The sequence below is a fragment of the Rhyacophila brunnea genome, unplaced genomic scaffold, assembly GCF_057557595.1.
Source record: "Rhyacophila brunnea isolate RB1 unplaced genomic scaffold, BYU_Rbru_1.0 scaffold_4, whole genome shotgun sequence".
In the NCBI taxonomy this organism is placed as follows: domain Eukaryota; kingdom Metazoa; phylum Arthropoda; class Insecta; order Trichoptera; family Rhyacophilidae; genus Rhyacophila; species Rhyacophila brunnea.
The window spans coordinates 24,131,566-24,147,336 of NW_028233068.1; the positions used below are offsets into that span (position 1 = coordinate 24,131,566).

A 15,771-nucleotide genomic window follows, 5' to 3' on the forward strand; every position below is an offset into this window, starting at 1 on the left:
TTATACTACAGTTCAAATCGTTCTAAATAGATTCTAAGGTCTAGTCATTGATTTGCGATGACGATTTTTTTCAAAAAACCATTAACCAACTAATTATAAATAATTTAGAAAAGTATAATATTAGGATAAATTAATTACCATAAGTATATTATACCATAGGTACGAATTAAAAACAATACTATACTTGAAAAATTTTTTTTAAATGAGTTCAGTCGGGTCGAAAAAATATAAATTCACTACCTACATTTTAGAAGAGGCGTCAGAATATTTGAGTTTTTGGCAACTACTGACATGAATTTCTATGTTTCCGTCAGGGAAGACAAATTTAATGGGAAATTACTTATCCTACCAGCGTATCTATTCTATACACAAGGTTGCTATCGGCCGCTATCCGTCAGTATTGAGATATTATAATAATTGTTACAATAAGTTAGCCATCTAAACATTCAAAACTGTCTATCTCGCTCTAGCACAGCCACGAGAGATGCTGTTAAAACATAGCACTTATTGTAACAATTACAACAACTTATTGTAAAAATTATAATACTTCAATACAAAAATATGAAAAACTACAGGTAGCTAAAACGATAGCAGTCTTGTGTATAGAATAAATGCGCAGGTGTGGTAGCAGTTTTAAAGCAAGGTTTTACTTTAAACAAACCATGGGACAGAAAGCGCGTCAATTGTTTTCAAATATTGATTGCGCTTTACGTGACAAACTTTAATACATTGTTATGAGACAGAAATAACTATTGAAAATAACATATTCTTTAACAAATGTATAAGTTTGTCCCATATTTGTCCATACTCAAGATCTACTCTAAGCGGTGGTAAGCCATTTCCTATTGATTTTGTGATCCCTGATTTTAGTGAGAATTTTCATATCAAGTGGCGTTGATTATTTCGTTTTCTTTTCTTCTTGGCGCATATTAACAGATATGCATCACTTTCAATACCTATTCAAGTTTATTTTCAATTTAAATCTTCCTTCTCCTTTTGCATACAGAATTACTTTTAGATTTCAAAAAATATACATTATTTTATTAATTGCTTTTTAATCAACTTTCGAGTATGACAGCATCTTTTCCGTTTTAAAGCATTTTAGATACTCGCATTTTTATAAATGCATTATTTATTATAATGTAAAAATATAACACATACCTACGAAAAAATACTGGCTTCCCCGAATAATAATTATCCCTATAAACCGAAATATTGAATCATATGACCTAAAGACGAGCTTAATTAGGATTCTGGGAGAATTTTGTTTGAGTGGAAAAAGTTTTTTTGACCAAACTCTTTTGATACGATACAATACTAAATATCGAAGTAGGTATGTGTGTGATATATATTAGTATATTTAGCACTGTATGTATGAAATATTTTAGTTGTGCAATATATTGCTTATTCAGGGAAAGAAGGGATAAAGATACACGGAGTACACTACACAATAATATTATTATATTTAATGCTGATATATGGAGAATACGCCGCATACATTTGGCAACGTTGTTACAATGCAAAAGCATATAGGGCAACGTTGATTAATTACAACAATTTGATTAATAAAGCATGATGGCTCCATTAGTTTTTTCTTCGATCATTGGAGCCACAGGATCTTTATCTCTGTCATCGGCCATCGCGATCATAATGCTGACGATATTCAAAGCGGAAATAATTGCCGCCCCCACAACAAACCTGAAAGATAAACGAAAAATATCATTAAATTGTATATAACAGTGGTGGCGAACCTATGGCATGCGATTTTTTTTATTTTGAATAGAAAAAATATACCTATAATAATAATACATGACAGATATAGAGTAAATATTCTTCAAGAATAAGCATTACGTTTAATGTAAATATATTATTGCATAGGTCGGTTCTCAGTTTTTATGTGTTACATATAATATTATTATCGCACTATCCTCATCAGGCGGCGGGAGAAGCCACACCGCAAACCCCTGATGTTGGTCGATTTACAATACTTCTGCGTAGCGAGAGAATGCTTCATCTGATCGGAGCGATTCTGGTGTCAACTTGTGCGCAAAGAACCAAACTAAGTAGTAATACAATAACAACATTGTTGACAGTTTTAAAATTGGTGGACGATGTATGGCGTAATTAAAGAAAGTAATAAAGCTATATGTATGCTATGTTATGTGAGTAATTTTTATTATACCTAATTCTTAAAAAAATATTTTTCTCTAAAAAATAATTGGGAAATTTTGGCACGCATGCGTGAAAAGGTTTGCCAACCATGGTATATAAAATAGTTTGACCCACTCTAGCTCATTAACATGGTTATCTATTGCGATATTTCTATATTTGAAATAATAATTATCATTTAAAACCACCATTATTATCCACATTATATTGACAATCTGAGATGGCCTTTGATTATCTTAAATAACTTCCTCCACAAGTCCATATCTAAAGTGGTCAAAACATACAGCAATCTAAAATTTTGACTATTAGATTGTTTAAAATTACTTAATATACCGTTTTATTGTCGTTCATAAGGTGCAAATAATTTAACCAGCCTAATTTTCGCATCTTCATTGATCAGCTGCACCAGAATTTTCACACTGACAGTGCCGATAACTTAGCATTGCATATATGAATAGCCCATAGAAACGGAAAAACATTTTCCTTTCAACATTGCCATATTGTGTAAAACTTATATTATCAATTCATTTAATTGTAGGTGGCAGTGGCGAGGGGTGGAGGTAGGCTGTTGAGATTCGGCATAAATAGTACACACTAAACTTTGTCAGTCAAATGTATTTGTTTTCATTGAACTCTACAATGTGTGCATTATAGTATTTATTAGTTTTTAAAATTCAAATAAACTCTGCCTAATCCAAGCGATAATAGATAATAGTAAAAAAATTCCTTTATTTATAAAATATCAAAAATTATGTCATTAAACCATGCATAATTTGAGATATTTTGTAGATGAAAGAATATTTTTTTATATTTATTATGGTTTGGTTCAGGGTTTAATGAATCTAAAAAAACTAACCACCACCTTATGTAATATGTATTAATAATTCAACAAAAAAACGAATAAGTATGCCTGAAAAGGCGTGCACTAATTTTGTCGGATCGCCCATATCATACTTTAACTATTACGATTTTGTTTAGGCAGGGTTTAACTGATTTTTAAAACCTAACCAGCACCATCTGCAATTTGTATTATTAGTTCAATGGAAACGAATAAGTATGACTGACAAAGTTTAGTATGCACTACTTAAGCTGGATCTTAACAGCCTTTCTCCACCCGTCGCCACTGGTAAAGTAAATAACAATATAGTCATTGTCACTGAGGTCAAAAAACTAAAATATTTTAATTTAACATAAAGTTTACCTAACCGAAAATCTCTATGAAAATTATAACGCAAGTAGATCTATATGGTTTTTAATTAGGTATATTATACTATTAAAATATCAATTTATAATACTCACCAAAATGAACTTCCAAACTCCGCCATCCCTTCAGAAGACCATTTATTTGCCAAATCCTCCTTTGTAAGAACATTGTACTGTATTTTGGTGTAGTATTCCACTACCCATAGAACGACAGCACCAAGATCGGATATCACTGAAAATAATAATGAATTATTTTGCATTAGAAATACACGGTCCCATTAATCAAGATATAAAATTTAGGTCTTGGAATCTCGTCACTATTTCACTCACTCTATCCGCTGCAAGCTTTCTCAATTTTCTTACATCAAAGGTTGCTTACTTCGTCCACTCAATACAACCACTTTAGTTTTCTGGACCCAAACCTTACTTTTCCTTTTTGTTGTTAAGAAGTCTACTACTTACTAGCCGTTGGATATTTTCAATACTTGAGATAATAATGACCTCCCTGGTGGAGTCATTGATCTTCCATATGTGAGACGAGTAATGAGTCAATTTATATTATACGAGGCAGTTAAACCAACTAAAGCCGTTTGAAGAATTTTTAGATTATTAATGTATCTAGTAATAAACCAAGACATTCCTTAAAATAAAATTTCTTATTAGGTTGTAACTAATAAACAGATTACTACTAATAGGTATCATTGACATTAGAAATGTATTATGAATATCAGTAGAATGCTGTCAATTTTGAGATAGGGAATTCCACAGAACAGATTAATAAATATAATTCAGATAGGCTATACCACAATACACTACATTTTGAAGCAGGGTTTTAAATGTGTAAGTGTCGTACAAAAATGAAACACATATTAAAGACGTGCAATAGTGTGTGTTACAACCTTCAAATACACCTATATTCAATGAGCGTCAGTACATAAATTAAGAGCAGTTGTCAGAATGAAAGACACGCTTAGAATTACGCATTCTTGACACATGTTTAAATTTTTCCCATATTCTTCCACACTCGAGTTCGGTTGCCTGTTACTCCACACCCGTTAGGTCAGTTCCAGGGAACTCAGAAATAATGGGAACTGAAATACATAACGGGTAAGGCGATAGCAGGTAACCGACTCGAGTAGGGAAGAATCCGGGTTAAACTTACACACGTGTCAAGAATACGGTTTACGTCGAATACTGAAAACTGCTCTCGGTTTATGCATTTACGCTCATTTAATGTTGGTGTATTACACACACTATTGCACGTGCATAATGCGTGCTTCATTTCCGTAGGACACTCACACATTCAAAACCCTGCATCAAGATGCGGCGTATTGAATATAGCCTATCGGTATTCTATTCATTATCTGTTTTTAACTTTTAATTTTGTGTTCCCTGGGGAATGCTTTTCAATGTTGGGCGTTTAAAATATATTACTTGATAAAACTAATGCGGGATTTATTTGGAAAGTAAATATTTTCTAAAAAATTTGTAAATTTTACATCTATATTGGCAATGCAGCAATCTCAACAACATACGGGTAATATTTAAGTCGGTGGATTTAGTAAATATGTATTTATACTAAGTACCTATATGTTATGATAATATTAGCTTATTTCCACGACTTTAAATAAAATGATTTAATTAATAAATTTAGGTGTTAAGAATATATTATTAAATATTTGAATTTTCTTGGAATAATTTAGGAATGCGCTACACGACAGCGTATCTGAACCGCACGGCACTAATTTATTAGTACCTCCCTCCTAATTGTGAGCAATGTTAATAAATATTTGAGACAACAATCAAAATTCACAGAATCGTCTGCTTTCTGTGGGTCTATTCTATACTTATCGAACACTAAATTGATAAATAGTATCAAACTTAGGGTAGGTTTGTATCAAAATATTAGCACTTATTGTAACAATTACACGAAGCCGGTTTTTATTGTTGCAATAAGTGCGATATTTTAACAGCAGCAAGATAGGTGCTGTTAAAATATAGCACTTATTGCAACAATAAAAACCGGCTTCGTGTAATTGTTACAATAAGTGCTAATATTTTGATACAAACCTACCCTAAGTGTGATAATATTTTTCACTTTATCACTTTAGCGGTCGATAAGCATAGAATAGACCCACTGATTTTATATAATACCTATTAGCTACACACAAATATAATGAAATTTAAGCTAGTATCTACCGATAAAATTTGAATTTGATGTTTTTGTTTTAGATTGTTTTTTTCTCATCATACTAATGATTACGTATTTACATCATATTGTCCTCTAATTGGGGGAGGGGTCATCCTTTATGTCACCCTCTTCCCAGTCTCAAAATTAGATTTAAATAAATGGGAAACAAAATGACTTTTAAAAAGTTTGTTGAAGGAACTACGTACAATGGCAAACAAAGCATTATACCTATACCAATACTACAACAGTAATCTTATACCTACTACTAATATATTAACATAGACATCGATACGTAATAATAAAGTAATCAGGGGCGGATCTAACTTAAGGGTTCGTAGGGACCATCCCTGCATCGTTATCATTTCAAAAATACATGTCCGACATTTTTTTCATTGTCATAATATACCTACTTAGTTACATGATTAAATTAACTATTTAATTTATTCTATCCATCTAAATCCGTTTTATAGCAATTTTATAGAGATGTTTATTATTATACAAATAAATAAAGCAATGAATATAAATACTGTAATAACATAATGATGATTACGCGGTATTCAAATAATGAATTAAATTAAATACGCTATATTTCAAGGTGACACCTATGTACAAATTAAGAAATCAATGGAGTATATTTTTCGCTGACCGGGTGACTCAGTCCCATCCCGTTGCCGTGGTACAAATCTCGTTCTAAGTATGTGAATGAATAAACGTTATTATACGCATACTGGGGAGCGAATCAAATAACCCCCAAGTGAGTAAAACGCTCACTATATGTCGTTGTTCAAAACTGATAATGGTAAGTCTATAATAATAATTATTATGAATTAAGTTAATATTTTTAAGCACGACTTTTAGGTGTGACTAAGTAACGACTCAGATAATCATATTATTTATTCTGAAAAATGACTCATTTCCTCATTAATAAAATCGTATTATTATAAGTAGCTTGGTACACAATTGATGTTATGAGACAGTATGTAGGTATTATTTAATCCATAAACCCCACCACCTAGAATGTCGTCGAGCCACCACTGAATGTAGTAGTTGTCGCAATCTACCTACAGGTACGCTACGTCGTATATTTACCCACAATACTCTTGCATTCAACGACTGTAATAATCTGTACGTAAATGTATATTTTTTGTAGAGAATTCCGTGACATTTGCGCGGAAATTATCATAAATCACCAAATATATCTATACAGAAATGAAAAGCCATTAAACTCTATAGTTTAAAGGCTTTTCATTTTCAGCATTCAAGCCAATAATTAAATATTAAATCACTTTTTAAAGTTTGTCTGCGCCATTCAATCATATTTAAGTTTAGTTATATTTAACTCTTATTTAAATTTTAAAAACTAACTTACACCATACTATAATATATTCTTAGTTCTAAGATATTTTTCTACGTTGATATATTACAAAATATTATTATCTTCATAGATCTCGTAAATAGATATGATTAACAAGTACCCAGTGACGTCCCGTGAGGGTAGGCAGATTGAGCGTCGCTTGGGGGCGGCAGCTACTCGAAGGGCGGCAAATCGAAGAGAATCATATGGTAGGTATACCTATATAGAAATAGCTACATAAACCTAGTAATACCGAAAATATCTTTCCATTAAAAAAATCAGCTCACTGGTTGGAAACAAAATGTATTAATTAACATAAAAGGTTTAAAGGTGCTGTAACTTTTTGTTGGTTTCGCGATGTCTAGTTTACTTCCGTGCTTTGTTAGTAATGTATCCATACAACACATTTCTTAGATATTTAAGTCATGAAAGGATGATAAAAAATACTGTATAAAAAACATGGCGATATTGTGGCGTTGCCTAGGGGCGGCATTTTGTCTAGGGACGTCACTGCAAGTACCTACCTATACAAAGTAGCCACCATAGCTTAACTACTTCCAAAAGTCACTATTTCACACTGTAGTGACCCGACCCTATTATATTGAGAAACATACTATTATTGGATTTTTCCTCTGTAACAAATTATTATGTATGCTTTTCTCAATGTTATAAGCGTAACTTTTTTTAAAAAATCGTGACATTTTGATGTGTAAGAATTTGATCTAAGGTATTTAAGGGATTTTCTCATATCAAATTATATTACTACATACTCCCGGCTTAAAAAAAGTATAGTAACTATGTACTTCCGACAAAAATGTATATACTAGTCAACTATTCAATGGCATAAAATGAAATAAAACCCTAGACAGTTACCTAGTCTGCTTAGGCCTTAATCCGCACCTGAGTGGTAACGGTGAAAATTATATAACAACAATGTATCAGTTACCTGCTAATGAGTTCAATAAGTATAGCCCCGGTACAAGTCGAGATGTCGCAGTGTTGACAGCAGCAAATAATGCACCGAGGGCTGCGAGAACTAGCCCGACTGACACGCACGCCACTGTGCCAGCCCATGCCGCCGGATGTAGTAACTCAGCTTCAGATCTCACCAGGGAAGGAACTAAAATTTAATAAGTTACGACATTATAATAATATCACTGTAAAAGTATAATAAAATTCTAAATATTAATATATTTATAGAACCGTAGTAAAAAATAAAAGTTTTAAAATCATCAATCTTGACAGTACCCGATCCGATAAAAGTAAGAGTAAAATTCATTAGTTTCTTATAATTAATTAGTAAAAGATCAAATCATTCTTTGGGCCGTGTAAATGTTTAGTTAATGAAGCGTTACATTACCAAAGTATTTTTCAAATTAATTGTGTTACATAATATTTTATTGGGTGCGTTAAAAAATTAACTACTTATTTCAATCTATAAGTAGGTACTTATAACGAAGATATTTTATAATGTATTCTAATTTATCTTCGAATGCAATGCGGTAACCTGATCGCAGTAATTGAAGATTTTCGATTGAACATTTCATTAAAATTAATTAACATATTAGCATTTTATACCATTTAACAATCATAATTTTCTATATAGTTTACTATATTACATTCGATGAATAAGCAATGGGTACATTCTAGAACTAGTCACCAGCTCTACAATCTTTGCAGCTTCGTGCCCCTGACTGTATATAGTCGGCCTTGGCTGGTACCTATAATTAGTTACTTATTGCGTCATGAATCTCCGGGCAATGTTACATTTATATTCAGGATAATCGTGTTTAACTCCCAGGAAGTGAGCAATCCTCATCTCGACCATGTTTCTTCAGTGTATGTGGCACTACTCATGTTGCAGAAATCACTAGTGGTTTTATATTTTTGTTTCTTTGAAGTGCCACATTTTTTATGTCCTAGCTCCATGTAATTGTTATTTTTTTCTGTGCATTGGTTATACAATATTGTTGTTTTCGAGGTTTTTTCCATTATTAAAATGTCAGGTAAATTGGTCAATATTGTTCAACTAATAATAATCAACCCTGTTCATAGTAAGCTTAGGTATAGTGGTTATTCTCCAGAACAATGACTGGTTTTTACTTGTAATATATTTCACGATTGTTTGTTTATTTTTGCAACGTTATTGTGGAGATTTATATAGTCCAACCCAGCTAGAATTGGTCGCTCTCCAAATAAATGTGCTTTATGGCTTAATGTGGTCCTCCGTACCGCCGGCATTTATAATTTACAGTACCTACCTACTATATTTAATGATGTATTTTCGGTAGTTCCTGGATGCGATAAATTTCAATGAGATTATTTCGACAACGCAATCAGTACAGTAGCTAGCAAGTAAATTCGCGCATAGCGACATTCGCACATGTATAGGTAGACGCCACGTGACAAAATTTTGCAATTTCCATTATGCGATATCACGCATTGGGAATTTATAGCAATATCACCTTTATTGTAATGGCGTTAGAACAGTGTTTCTAGTATCAATTCTCATTTGAGCGAGCGATATTGATATGAAAATATGAATTATGCCATTCGGGAGACCCGACAAAAAAGTGAGTGTCATTTTTTTCCAGATGCTTTGTCCATATTAATGTCATTGGATAATTCTATCCCAGATTGTAATTACACGGCATTTCGTTTTCCCAGAGTGAAAGTCAATTAATTGTTCGACACATCATAATAATATAATATTAAAATCGTATAACGGAAAATCTGCGATCGGAAATGATACCATTATTGTATCATGCATAGTAAAGTTGAAGAGTCATGTTTACGTCAATTTTATCCGTCGGAATGTATTCAATGATTTACTTCACAGCGATTTCATTATCATAATAAAACGTTATGTTTTAAAACTAATTAAAAAAAATTTAATCTGCATACAATAATCTATATGCCAAGTAAAATAATTGATGTATGGAGTGATTTAAAAAAATTTTTTTAACAAAAATTTATTATAATTTTAATATAATGTAAAAGTAAAAGGACAATAATAAAAGCCCTTAGAACAGAACAAGCCCAACTGATTTTTTGTGAAAATAATTGTATTGTACTAAAATATTCCTTAATTATTTAATACTACGCAAAATTGAGATTGAGTCGTCCAATCTGATGAGCCTTGAAGTCATGGCGAAGCCTTTGCTAAAGCCTTGGGTGCGAAATTAAATGGTACGTCTGATAAAAATTTATTAAACGTTGTTTCCAATGTGAATTTGATCCAGAGCATAGACCGAATCAACTGGATGAATAGCTAATATATTCGCAAAAAAATGAGTTAAGATTATCTCCACTCTACGGAGGCACATAATATGTGATAAATATGAAATAAATACCTAATAAATAAATAAGAAATAAATGAATATGTAATAAAACCATATTATGGTTCGCTTATCTTTTGAGTTACCCTAATAATACATAGGTAGGTACTTATAATATATCCATATATATATATAGAAAGAATACGACGCATTCCTTTTTCGTCACCTAATAAACTGGCTTTAAACGAAGCACAAAAGAAATATCACTGCAATCATACTATAGGTATATTAAAAATATGATCAAAATGTTATCGTAATATCTTTATGGAAAGTGCTGACCTTAAACATACTCAAAATAATTTAAATTATCCACAAACATATTCTTTTTTTGTATATTTTACGGAAAATGCAAATAAAATTTCTGATTAACAAATTCACTGACATTTACATAGTACTCTCAGATACACTTTTACGATTGCCAAAAGTTAGTAGAAAATCTTTTAATAACATTCACAAAACCTTCACTAGAAGCGACGATTCTTTCCTTAACTTAGATAACACCCATTAGATTCCGCCGCCCCTAAGCACTCTATGACTTATCAACGCACACAGGGTGTCATTGGTTGTACATATATTTGCCACGCATTGCTATATATACACAGTGACGTCCCTAGATAAAATGCCGCCCCTAGGCAGCGCCAAAATGCCATCCCCATTTTTTATCATCATTTATTTTCATGACTCCGATATCTAAGAAATGTGTTGTATGGATACCTTACTAACAAAAGATAAACCACTAAAACACAGAAAATTGAATTTAAATATAAAAAGCAAATAAACACAATTTTATAAATTAGACATTTATCGAAAACACCAGAACTAAGGTCTTAATTTGGTTGATATTTCTGACACATTTGGTTTGACCATTTAGCAATACAGAGATTTATTATTTCCACACCATTTTTACTGTGCACGTAAACAAAATAATTTTAGCTATTTATATATTATACACCAAATGATTCTCCTCGATTTGCCGCCCTTCGAGAAACTGCCGCCCCCAAGCGATGCTCAATCTGCCTACCCTCACGGAACGTCACTGTATATACACAATTATTGTATTTTTAAATGAAACATAAGTATGTAGTTACTATTAAATTTCTCTTAATGTTTTCGGTAGTTATTCGTTTCTATAGCACTGTAACAGCTAACAGTGTATACAAAGTACGTGTGTGAGTTTAATGATTTTATAACAGAAGAAGTAAAATAATATGCCTACTTAATAATAATGCCATTAAAATCATGCTGGAAGTGTGTATGCTCGAAATAAGAAAGCGAGAGAAGATAATAATATATTTATAGCACAACAATAGGCCATTCAATACGCAAAATAATTGCGAATGATATGAAATGGCTGAAATTAATTTCACTGTATTCAATCACGTATTGAGTTGAAGTAAAGCTTACTAATAGAGTGAGTACAAAGATGTTGAGGAAAACCTTCTCAACTATGCGTAACCTAAATATATGACTTCTGTTTATACATACTAGTTGCAATCACAACACGTATTTATCTATACACAAACTAGATATGCAAATATAAAAAATAATTATACATGAGGAAATCTCTATAAAAAATCCAGTCCTAATCAAAAACGAAGAACCATGGCAAGAGATAAGGACAGCATACGAGTAAGACGGTAGGTATATCTTTCATACCAAGGGACTGGCGCCAAGCTTCCTGTGAGAGAATGGCTTGCAATCCCTTTCGCCCAATCACTCCAACCTCAACCTAGCACGGCTAACGGTCTCCTTGGATCTTCAGCAAAATTTGCTGAACAATTTCTTCTTTGACGGATACCTCGGATTTTACACATGCAGATTCACTAGAGCAGGGTTTCCTAAACTATGTTCCACGGAACACCAGTGTTCCTGAACCTGAATAGGTGTTCCGCGACCATTTGGAAAGGTTTTATACACTGCAACACATTTCAGTGCTCGAAATGGAAAATTTTACGAACCGGAGCGCTTGATAGTTTTACGAAAATATCAACTATATTATACTATACTACTTACATTAATTGTAAATATGATTTATATAAATAAGTGGAGCCACAATTTTGTGAATTTTATGAACCGGACGGCGCTCCGGTGCGTTCTGGTCCATTTCGAGCCCTGACACATTTAAAGATCTTCTACTAAGTAGAAGTAAAATAAGTAAAACTAAAATAATTAAAGAATCTACTTCATATTGAAAGGCGAGTGATGATCAATCTCCACTGATGTTTATGACGTCAAGTATCTAGATGGGTCATGGCTCCCACAAGGGGGGGGGCTGACAGGCCTCTAGCCAGGGGGCCTGGGCTTACGGGGGGCCCGGCGTGAGAGATCGACCAGCCAAGTGAGATAAACACACATCACAAACATGCACTATTAGAATCACTACAAGCGTACTAACATTTAATAATAAGTGGTTTCGCCATACTTACAATTTTTGATTATTGTCGATATTTGACATGTCCATAATTGTGCATATCAACATTAAAGTGGATATTTTAAAAACACAAAAAATCGCTAAAAATACCCTTAATTTTACTTCGAACACCATTTGGAATATGCAACTGTAGACCGTCACATTGCCTTTAACCTTAGTGATAAGTAGGGGGCCCGCCAAAGATTCTAGCCTGGGGGCCCACTTTTGGATGTGGGGGCCATGATCTTGGTACAGACGGAGGACCATCTTTTCTCACACCGTGCGCATGTAAAAGATGGGGTATATTGTTTTTAACTGACCTGCTGATAAGTCTTGTCAGTTTAACGACAGTTGCCAAAATTGGCAGAACGGTTAGCTGCGCTAATAAATAACCTACAAAATAAACTAAGTGTTCCGTTAAAATTTCCGGGTTTGCGAAGTGTTCAAAAAACAGTTTGTGAAACCCTACACTAGAGAGTCAGTTTAAATGGAATAACAATGGAGAGATTCTCATACTAGCTAACTACCATTTTAACCTTTTCATGTTTTAAATAGCTATGCCGATCCTAAAAACCAATGATCGCGAAGTCTAAATGGTTAAAAACCATATTACTTTACTTTGTACCGCTTATTAAACTATAATCACCCATATTATATTATAATAATATTATGTCAACTTGCAATAAATGTTAACATCCTATTTGAATTACAGTGTTTTCTTTTTAACAAACTGCATTAATAAATTGTCTTACACACTAAGAAGAGAGCAGTTGGCGCCCATATACTTACATACCCACATGTCAGTTGACTGACACCTATTCATATCTCTAAAAGTAATACATAACTGTTAGTCAAATTTTCATGACAGTATAATTCTACTGTATATTAAGTTACCGTTGAGCACTTTTCAACTATTATCTATAATTGCATTTTCTTAAAATTACACGTTATAATTTACTTCGCGTTGCGGATTTATCTGTAGCAAAATTCAATATTTTCGCCTGCATCTGTCAAAAATAGTCATTTTAGCCAAACAATTTTTGATTCATTGAAACTGTAAATTTCGTAGATTATTATTATTGTTATAGCTAATTTATTCATAACGTTGCCGAATCGGTGTCATTTTAACTTTAAACAAAATACTACGACGGTACGCGTCGAAGTTGTGTGAAAATATGACGCACCATTTCCTAAAATAATCAAAAGAAGTTAGTTTCAGAGTTTATCCAAAAAATTACATACTGAATACTAAAAATATTAACAGTTTTAATACTAAAATTTCAGGGTCTATTTTGTTATAGTTATCCAGGGAGTACCTACATATACGAGACATACGTAGGCTAGAAGCAAAAAGCTACTCTCCACTAAATCCTCAAATTAAACCAAATAACATACATAGGTAGTTATTTTTATTTAAAAAAATAGTCAAAGTGTCTCAGTATACTCTGTTAACATAATAATATATTGAAACTTATTATTTACCTACATAAAATTCGTAAAAACTGTGCAATTATTTTTATCCGCATATCTCAATATTTAGCGAGTAACTATTCCGTTCCATTTCTAATCCATTTTACTAAAAAAACTGTAGTTGTAATTATTGTAGTTATTATTAAAGCTTAAAGCAATACTTCAGCTGGGGCACAGTCTAAAACGATCGTGACTACGCGACGCGAAGATTGTGCAAACGGAGAACAAAACATAATTTGTCATATAAATTCAACATGCGTCCATTTAATGTTATGTTTATTGTTCTATTAGTAATAATAATAATATATTCATTGACATGTTTTTTTTTTCAAGTAAATGGGTAACGTTTTTTAGTCATTTTTAGACGATTTAAGAATTAATTCCCGCGTCGCCATCACAAAACAAATTGACATGTTCACAGCTCAACTTTTTCTCTCCGATTGCCAGCGAGTCCGAAATTTCTTCGTACCTATAGTTGAAAATTATATGTCGTTTCACTGAAGTATGCTGTTAAAGAAATCTGTAAGGGGTATGTGTATATAGGAGACGCTAATCAAATTATGTCAAAAATGATGTAATATAACCCAATATTTATGGAGTTTCTCATGTTTCGAATACAATCTGCTTCATCCCTTAAATACGTGAGCGAGAATTCACTGAGCTTACGACTTGAAAACTGCGGCATAGTAATACTTGTATGTATTGTAATTTTCATTAAAAGCCGTCCACTAAATCAATATTTAAAGAATATTTGAGAAGGAACGAATTAAGATTATTCATTATAAGGAGCGTCTTGTCGATGCTTAGAGTACTGGAGAATTATTAGATAGTCCTAGTGTTCCGCCTTAATAAGAAGATTGCAAAACACTGATGATAGTATAAAATTTACTGACGAAATTCTTTAGATGAAAACTGTTTTTTTCTTGACGAGTACGAGTACAGTTCACCATGTAAAGACTACGGTCGTGACAAGTGCTGCATTTTTTTGTCAACAAAAAAACTTGACAGTGAGTTTACGTTGACGTAATAAAAACCGTTCTCCAATCACATTAAATTTACTGCCAACGGTTCCTAAGTCAGGTAATACAATTACTATAACATACCACCCCATCATCATTCATTCATTCTTTGGTGCACATTGGACATGCCTATAGAGTGGTGGATTTCCATGAAGCAAATAAAATGATCTCTTTACCAGAAAATATGAAAATCTTTTAAGCATTCGTATATTTTCACAACTGGTGTATGTATAAAAAAATCCTGACAACAAAAATATTTTAACATTTAAATATTGATATATCGCATAAGCAATATTTTCCTAGTGAGGTCTCTAAACTAAACCAATCAACATACACATAAACCTCTCCAAACCAACCCGCCCCGTACCACACTAGGTCTTAATCGATCGTATCACGAGGTCCTACGTAAAGCATGACATAGCAATTGGCATTACTTTTCTCCTTATGTTTTCAGCCTTGCATTCTATATACTTAGTGAATACTTTAGTAAGTGGACTGAATAGTCAATAGAATGTTTATATTCCTTGTATTTTTATAATAATCATTGACTAAGACAATATACGACTCCACTCATTGTGTTGCAGAAATTTCCAACGGCACAGAAAAAAAACAAACTT

The 15,771-nt window shown here is 32.5% G+C and overlaps 1 protein-coding gene across 1 annotated transcript in view; it reads right to left on the bottom strand.

The window, feature by feature from the left end:
- Positions 1 to 200: 200 nt before the first annotated feature.
- The window catches only part of LOC147067123 (uncharacterized), a 55,544-nt gene continuing 39,973 nt past the window's right edge, over positions 201 to 15,771 (bottom strand). The window contains exons 4-6 of the mRNA XM_085954295.1: positions 7,864 to 8,037; positions 3,469 to 3,604; positions 201 to 1,698 (exon numbers count right to left, since the gene is read on the bottom strand). Coding sequence (XP_085810421.1) covers positions 1,563 to 1,698; positions 3,469 to 3,604; positions 7,864 to 8,037 — 446 coding nt within the window. The 3' untranslated portion in view covers positions 201 to 1,562. The remainder of the gene's footprint in view (positions 1,699 to 3,468; positions 3,605 to 7,863; positions 8,038 to 15,771) is intronic.